Source organism: Epinephelus moara, chromosome 2 (assembly GCF_006386435.1).
Source record: "Epinephelus moara isolate mb chromosome 2, YSFRI_EMoa_1.0, whole genome shotgun sequence".
Lineage (NCBI taxonomy): Eukaryota > Metazoa > Chordata > Actinopteri > Perciformes > Serranidae > Epinephelus > Epinephelus moara.
Window position 1 is genome coordinate 22987781 of NC_065507.1, and position 9095 is coordinate 22996875.

General features: G+C 40.3%; 1 protein-coding gene across 6 annotated transcripts in view; it reads left to right on the forward strand.

Annotated features, from left to right (window-relative positions):
- The window catches only part of LOC126402421 (syntaxin-1A-like), a 93542-nt gene that overhangs the window by 56055 nt on the left and 28392 nt on the right, over positions 1-9095 (forward strand). For all 6 annotated transcript variants that reach the window (XR_007571173.1, XR_007571174.1, XM_050064395.1 and 3 more), the window contains exon 4: positions 7775-7849. Coding sequence is in view for 4 of the 6 variants with exons in the window: in XM_050064395.1 (XP_049920352.1) it covers positions 7775-7849 (75 nt within the window). In the remaining 2 variants the exon portion in view is untranslated. The remainder of the gene's footprint in view (positions 1-7774; positions 7850-9095) is intronic.

Genomic DNA, 9095 nt, shown 5'->3' on the forward strand with positions numbered 1-9095 from the left:
CTGTGCATTCAGCCTCTCTTCTCTTATCCAACACATGGAGTTCCTCATCTGTATGTTCCGGCTCAAACAGGTATGGCTCTGGATCTGTGTCCGCTACAAGAAACTCTTCAAAATCGCGTTCAAAGTCGTCCATTGCAGCTACTATAGTCCGGAGATATTGCTAGGCTAAATAAACAGCTGAGCTCTGTTTACAGTCTACGCTGTCAGTCAGTGTGCGGGCTGGAGATTGGTGGAGCAGAGGGGGGAGGGGTCCCCACTTGGTATGGTAAACGAGTATGTGTGTATAGAGTGTGTGTTACGCTAGAAGAGTCAGAGTTTGGGACGAAGTCTTTTACCCCCTGGAGTGTTACTGGCCCTTTAACCTTTTTAAAAGGGGTCACAAACATATTGTTTCATTTTTTTTAAAGGCTTGGTAATTTCCTAAAGACAGATGGCCACTTCATGTTGTTGTCTTAAAAAGGCCATAAAGATTATCCTTAAATAGATTTATTGAGTTTTGATAGATATAGGAATACCATCTATTTTCTGCCCTCCTTCTAGCTTCCACATTTCCTGCATTTCTTCTTGCCTCGTAGCATCTCTTTCCCTCTGCCACTTTGAAACAATTTGACGCTGGCAAGAGGACCAACTGCACACATCGCCATAGCAACACAGTCTTAATGATGGCAACAAGCGTGACCTGAAGATTTCATTTGAGAGCGTCTGGGAGAGGGATGGAGTGTGAAGCCACAGCTCAATTGACTCCTCAGTTTTGCCCTCTAATTTGCTTCCCTCTCACTTCTCCCTCCACTTACTCATCGGTGTCTGCTCTCTTCCTCTTTTCAGGCGGCCAATAATGAGGCTGAATAGATACTTGATCAAGCAGCTTGGTCTCCTCTGTTTGGTAACCACGAGGGGGAAATCTAATCTAACTCCTTAACACAAATACCACACACATACATACACACTGTCCATACTTGGCCCCAAACTAAGCTCAGTTGTTATGTCGTTGTACCAGAGGTTGCTATGGTTACACAGGAATAAGTGAGACACTTTTCCATAACCCTGACACCCCCAAGTTGGTGCGAAAGTGGACACAAAGATGAACATCCAAAAATTAAAAGTACCTCCTTTTAATTGCAATGAAGTGACCCTCATTTAGACTAACAATAATCAGATTACAGGTCATCTGTGATCTATAACTGATTACAATTATGAAACAGCTCCCACTCTGCACATACACACACACACACACACACACACACACACACACACACACACACACACACACACACACACACCACAGAACACTGCTTATTCATTTTGCCCTGAGGACCTCAGCCCTCCTCCTCGGCTCGGTCTCTGACCCTGACCGGCTCACTGTATATTGCATACATTTTGCCATTAGCAGCACAGTTATTGACAAGAGACACCAGTTTATTCAAATGTATACCAGGGATATGGTAATGATGCAAGTGTTTGCTTTAGAATTACTTGCGGAAAAAATACATTTTCGTATTTAATTCTGTCCTTAGAATCTCATGTTTCAGATAGGCTACGCGATGTGTGTTTCCTCTGTAGTTGTCCTATCTAATTGGCTTCCCTGAATATCCTCTGTGTATCTCTACCTCATTTTTTTTTGTAACTGCAGCACACTTGTGCTTTTTAATTTTCTGTTCTAGTTGAGAGAGTATATCATCCTCTCAGTCATCACTTATGACCCTCGAGGACTGTGTGGTGGTGTATTTTTCTGCAGAGTCTCTGACCTATTCGTGTATTTTCTTATTTCCTCCTTATTTGCTGTGCTCGGTACATTTATGGGTGTGTACCCCCACAGCGCTCAGGTGAGGTCACAGCTTTATAAAAAGGTAGCGCACAGGTGCCAGACCATGAGCAGCTGGCATCCACGAGGAATCCAGAGTATTGTGAGGCAAAACTCCAACAAAGGGTGACTCTGGGGTTGGCTTTTACTTTCTTTTTTGCTGGCATTTGGAAACAATAAATGACAATCCTGCATAGTATACCTATGAAGGCACCCTGTGGAGTTTGCTTTTTTTTTTAACATTCAGCGTTACTTACCAAAATGTGTTGTGTGTATCCTTAAGGCCTGGCAGGTGTGCTTTTCCTTCCTCATAAATCATGAAGAAAACTTTTGTTGAACATTTTAAATTGTACATTGTTTGCATCCAATGTTTTCATGCTTGCAGTCTTCCTTGTTGGTGCATGGCTGTGTGTCTTTGCACGTAACCATCGGCAACTGTCGAAACTATCAGCGAAATAGTGTGAAACCATTCGCAGAAACATGTAGACCTTATTATGTCACCTGCATACTCGTGCACGCAATAGATAAGATGTGGACTCACTCATAAAAAAATATAGCTTTCATATCGGTCAATTTCTCAATAGAGTATCTTTAAGAAGCATCAGCAACACCTGTGTGGGGGTTCTAGTGACCTTGAGATTTAAGATACTGATGTATGTTATTGCAGCTTCCCTGGTTTGAGTTGGGTCAAGGACCTTTGTCGCCTATCATCCCTCTTCCCTCTTTCCTCATTTCCTGTCATCTCTTGGCTGTTGCTATAAAAAAACCCAGAGGAAAAAACCCCCCCACCTGATTATGCTCCGACCATCTTAACATTTAAATGAACCTGTCATCGTCAGCTGGGTATGAAATGATGTAATTTCCTCTGTGAATGAGAATGAAGTTATCAGATAGCACTCTGCATGTCCACTGCTTTGTCCCGCTGAGCTGTGTGTCGCACAGGCTGATGTTCGCTGATATGGTAACTTGTCTGTTAAGCAGATTAAAAGCTTGTAGAACTTTGCTGATCATCGTGTAATTGGTTCACTATCTCCAGTAAGCTGGTGTAATTTTACGTTATCATACAAGCTCGTCTGAGGATTTATTCCAGCTTATGTTTGTTTATGATATGAGCTGCCTCATACGACATACATTATTCAGTGATGCCTTATTGTATTAGTGGATCCTCTGCTATTGACTGTTGGTGTTTATGAGTTTTCAGCTCAGTATGCAGCCATGTGGGTTGTTTTTAATAGTCAAAGTGTGATATGTCAGACTGCCATGAAAAGCATTCATAGAAAGTAGATTTGCAATATGATGATCTCATTGTTTTAAAGCTTCTTTCCTTATTTAAAATATGTGCAAATAACTTTTAAAACTGAACATCTACCAGTGATGTAAGTCTTCCTCTTAGTGTGTTATCAAATTTCCATTTAGACTTTGCTATAGGTTTCAGTTTAGAAGGGCTACCCCCTGTCTCATATTTATCTTTGGGATTTATGCAGCTGTGCAGAAACAAACTCATTACAAAGAAGTGCAGCAAGCAGTTTGGTTTGATTGATTAGTTTGACTTGAATAACTTTTAAAGATCATCTTTTATGTCTGCTGGCTTCCCGGGGCTTGTTAACATATGGAGATTTGGTTCTCTTTTGGCATTAAGATGATAAATGACTTCCATGATCACTTGTTTCAATGTGCTAAAAATGGCAATTAATGCTCCAGGGTAATGTGTGTGTGTCTGTGTGTGTGTGTCAGTGAAAGCCATTCTGCTTTCTCCCTTTTTCTCCCCTTTGTTCTCTTTCATGTCCAGACTCGGTTTTTTATTCTCTCTGTAGAAATAACTAAAATAGATGGGCACTTACTTTACCCTCTCTTGTTTTGTGAGCAGTGCATAAAAATTTAATAAATTGTTTATAATGCTCTTTAATGCCATTATATGCAAATATAAGTGTTTATTAATGTATTTGTCAACAACTGTATCTCCTCCTGTGGCCACCCATGACTCGATGCTGTGTAAATAGACAATGACAATATAGTAAAACACAGATGTTACTAGAAAGGTGTACTGAGTGGAGTGCACATCTCCGGCTGGGTGCTGCCAGGCTGATCGCGGCCATTTTACACAATCATGCAGCACGTTTCAAGAGTGTCCCCAAAAGCTGACAAAAATACATGCCCCGTGTATTTTTGACGGAGCAACAGCACGTTGCACAAAGCAGCTAGAGTTTTGCTGCTAACGGCTCTGTATGTGAAATATGATATAATTATGAGGATGAATGTATTTTTAATAGCTTCTGAACAAAACCTGGTCGCAGCTGCGGCTGGAGGAATTGTCCCTCCTGGCTCCTTTAGTCAAGTTGGTGATGAAGAGGCCAAAAATGGGGGTGGATTTGTCTGGTATTGTGCCTCACTCACGCCTGGTGGAGATAATAGGAAAATAGGAAAAGTTATAGTGTAAATGTGGATAAATGCTAAATCAATTAACACTTCAAATGTCTTTGTATGTGGTAATAACTACATTATAGTGTGTTATAAACCATTTATTAAATGTTTACATGCTGCTTATGAATGCCAAATAAGGCCAGCTAAAGTAAAGTGTTGCCAGATGATGTAACCTTTGCACTAAAATAAAACCTAAACTTACAAATGAATGCAGTAAAGACTGAACTTTTAATGCAGTGTGAATTTATTCAGTTTTCCCCCCTGGTCTTCAACATATAATTACAGGATATACAATATACAATTAGGGCATAATACAGTTTCTTTATATAATATGGATGTGATTTTAGAGAGCTGCAGCTCTGTAATTAAGTAAATGAATACATGTATAGGCCTTTTCTGTTATATAATTGCACTGCAGTGACCACAGACTCACACACCTGTATGTTTTTTGTTAAATTAATTGAACTTTGATGGTGACATACTAGCTTGTAGCATCAAATAGTGCACACCTCCTATATTTTGAGGTGATGAAAACAAAGGCAGTTTAAAGTTTGCTTTATTGCATGTTGGAAAAGTTATGATAGCCAATTTCCTTCTCTTCTCACTTTTTATGCAACTACAAAATAAGACCTAATGAATCGGTTCACTGTAAATTACTATAGCATTAGATAAAATGTGTTTTCACTGCTATCTCCCATGTGCAATAATCTGAAATGTGTGGAATATGATTATGAAACTGCTGGTTGGGCTGCAGTTTCAACAGAAGGGAGAAAGGATGAAAAGGAAACTTCAGTGTGTTATCAGCAACTTGACAACATGACATGACATTCACTCCAGCCGTCCTTCAGTGCTGCTGCCTTTTGAAGCTTGCGCTGATCAGAAGAACTGCGTCTGTACATGCACAAATGTGGAGGATATGGGTGTTTGTGATCAAAAAAAGACAAGACTGAAACACTGCTGATACATGCGTGAGCAATTACATTTGAAGTTCTAAAGAAATGTTTTATTATGTAACGACTTTCTGACTGTACTGGTTATGCTGAAGAAGCACAGTAGAGAAACTCAAACTAAATAAATCGTGCAAAGCCAGGTTTAAGTCACATAAAGGTGTCACTATGCTCCAAACTAGGTGCTTGTCTGATTGTTGAGCATCTTCTCTCCACCTTTTCAATATCTGAATTTGGCAATGCCTAACTTTCCAAATCTAGCAACCTAACTTGACCCAATCGCCAGAATAAATGTTGGCATTGTGTGTTTCTGCAGCCGATGGATATGTTACATTTGTATGTTTCATATGAAGCAGATATGTTGAAACTTTACTTTTCTTTACATTTCAGTTTTCAGTTGAGGCTGTGACAAGGTTGTGGTTAACGTGTGTTAAGGTCTAGGCACAAAAATCACTTGGTTAGGGTTAGGAAAACATGATGTTTTGGGCTAAAATTCAGGGTTTGGTTTATACAAACACTGTTTGTTGGTCTTGAACAGAGGTCTGCGGCTTGGCGGCCCCTCTAGCTAGCTGTCATGTACATGTAATCTGAACATACATCACATCACAGTAGAAATGTTGATATGAAGCTCTGGCGAAAGTTCACTCAGGAAGACAACACTTTTCATCCTCAGGCTGTAAGTTCTCTTTCTCCCCCTGCCATTCACTCCTTGCACGTATGCCCACTCACTGTCTCTAGGTGTCATTGTCTGGGGCTGAGTCATCAACTGATTCACAATCAACCAATAGCACAGTGATACCCCTTCTCTGTCAGCCTATCATCTTACTGCTCCTCATTTTAAATATGGTTCTTTCTTAGCCGTAGTTCTTTCTTGCTGCCATTGAGCGCGCCCTCCACCTCCCCATCACCACCTAGTCTTTACATATTCATTAGCCCCATATGCCTCAGCAGTCATCAGCCACCACCACCAGTGTCTGGACTCCATGGGGGGGATTTATCCTGCTGCTGCTCAGATGTCCCTTGATCACAAAATATCAAGATCACAAAGACTTCTGTTAAATCTTAATCAGCATAAATTTTCTGCCAAACTGTACACTCATATTCTGGATTAAATATTATCTTAACCTCATTCTTCTGACTCTGATTACTGTGATATGTATGGAACATACAACTGTAACATATCCTGTCCATGGTTTGCAGAAATGCTCAATGGTTTATTCAGGTGACTGGGCTGTCCAAGCCTGCTCAATGCAGTGGTTATCCAGCTGTGCAGAAGTAAAAGCGCTCTTTTTTTCATTCTTCATACGATTACTTTTGTTTTCCTGAGTGCAAATGAGTGAAACACAGTGAAGATATTCAACAAAACACTGTCCAAAAGCAGAATTAATGTTTATTTTCAATAATCCATTAATCAATTAATGGCTTTAGCTTTAAAATCAAATAAAAAAGAAAAATGCCCGTTAAAATCTCCCACAGCTTGAGATGATCTGTTTCAATAGCTTGTTTTATTTGACCAAAGATTCAGTTTATTGTCATATATGAAAAGAAAAGCAGCAAATTCGCAGATTTGAAAAGCTAGATCCAGCAAATGTTGGTCATTTTTCTTCAAAAATGACTTAAATTCTTGATCAGTTTTTTAAATAGTTGCCAGTTAAATTCTATGTCAGCTGATTAGTGGACAGATCGTTGCAGTTATCACCGCTGGAACAATTATAACACAACCACAGGATTATTTTTCCCTACATTCGAGTGTGGCCGATCTAAACAGCCACAAACACTTTGGTCGTGTTTAACAACATATGGTATGAGCTAGTTTATTGCGAGCAGCTTCTGGCCTAAATTCAAAAACTGTGCTCATTGCACACCAGATTGGGAAAGTGTTCCTCGCTGATTCCATTTTTATACAGAACAGATCATTAGTAGCAGAGGAGTCAAGTCAAATTTTTATTTTTCCTCCTCAGGATGTGGCCTGACCTCCATGAAACAGCTTTTTTCTTCATTTATTTGGGCTGCTGTGTACTGTATGCATTTAGCAAGCTGCAGAGCTGTTGTGCTTTGGGGCTCTCTTGTGCATTTTTGCCTCCTGGACAAGAACAGTTTCCATTTAGAAAACTGTCAGTATGTCATGCTGAAGGAGTGTTTGATGATTTGCTTGGTCATCACTAACAATCTGCCCTGTTCTTCTGCTGGAAACAATACGTTCATCCTGTTGTTTACTGCATCCATCGTGATTTCACTTGTTCATCTGGTCACCAAAATAGCTAATCTTACTTATCAACACCCACATGTACCCATCAACCCACATGAGTTTCATCTTCATGTCTCCACAGTGGAGTGTTTGAGGGTGTGGGCCTGGATGGAAAGAGGACAGTGGACTGTAGAGGCGAGTGAAGGATGCTGGTACTCGAGCACGATGAAGGACGAGATGTGTTGCTGTGGACTGAATCTGATGAATTGTTTGTCCCTTTTGGGAGTGACACTGAGAGGCATTTCTTGTGTGCCAGTATTGATTCTGTCTCTGTGGGAGTGGCTGGTTTGTGTGAGTGGATGAGTTAGTTAAGTCAACTAATCCCTTCTCTCCTCTTCTCTTTTCTACTTCACTCAGAAACTAAAGCTGAGCTGGAGGATCTCATGGCAGACATCAAGAAGTTGGCCAACAAAATACGCTCCAAATTAAAGAGTGAGTATGATTCTACTTCTTCTTCTCTTGCTGGAGCTGCAACTAATGACTATGTTCTGTGTCAGTGAAGCTCTGTGCTTGTTTGTGTCCAAATGATTACATGTTTAGTACACAGAACTTCAAATGTTGTCATATTGCCACAACTTCCAAGAGCTGATCAGCAGCCAAAAATATGAAACAAGAAAAACAAGCTAATTTCTGTGTTTTGAAGCTGCATGCTACTCAGTGTTATCTAATTTAATTTTCACTGTTATACAAATGATCATCTTGTGTTCTTTCAGCTCCAATATGTGGGATTTTCTACTCAAGTCTGTCAGAGCTAACACATTAGTCAGTTAAATAAGTATTTCACTGTTGGAAAGATGGTTTTTGCATAAAACTGGGCTGCCTGTGCAGTAGGAAGACACAAATACTTCTGGAATTGGTGCTGTATGATCTGAGAAAACAGAGGGAGAGGGCTGTGACATTTGTTTTTGCTCAAGATAGAAAACCTGCAACTACCAGAATGCACTGTGCTTCACCAGACCAATAAACGCTGCCTGTCTGAAAACAGTATGGCAGCCAGCTGGCAACAAATAATTTTGTATTACAGTTAAACAGAAAGCTAAAATGTGTTTCTGAAAACATTTTAGGCAAGAAATAAGCAATACAGTAACAGAATCTTTGTTTATATTTAATCCGCACTAAGTAGTTTTACTGTTTGGTCTGAGTCTGGTCTGAGTTTGAGAGAGAGGGAGAGAGAGTGAGATACCCCTTTTCAACAGTCATGGGCTGGCTTGGCTTGGTTTTGCAGGGATTTGCATTTCCATTACAGCAAGGCTCCCTTCTTGAAGGTGTGTCTTAAAACTGATGGCTGGTCTTAAATGATGATGTCTAAAAGTAGAGTGCTGATCCACGGCTAAAGCTCCCTGATATTTTTGCTGCATGTTTTTTCCATCACACAGCAGGGCTGGTAAAAGAAGTTCACCTGTTGGAGGTGAGCTGTTTGCAGAGGTGCAGTAAGAGCCTGTTGTCTGCAGCTCTTCATCAACATCTCACTGTGGCGTTTACTTTCCTCCCTGCCGTATTACTAGACATGTCTTTATTAAAGCCGCTACAAGGAACTTTTAACTGGATATGCAAAAGTCTCTCGTTTCTGCTGATGTCTGTGCGTGACCTACAACAACAAATGAGACCATCGGTGTGAAGATAAGCTATTTCTATATAGTGAATATCCATACCTTTAGGAAACTGTGTCCGGGTCCGC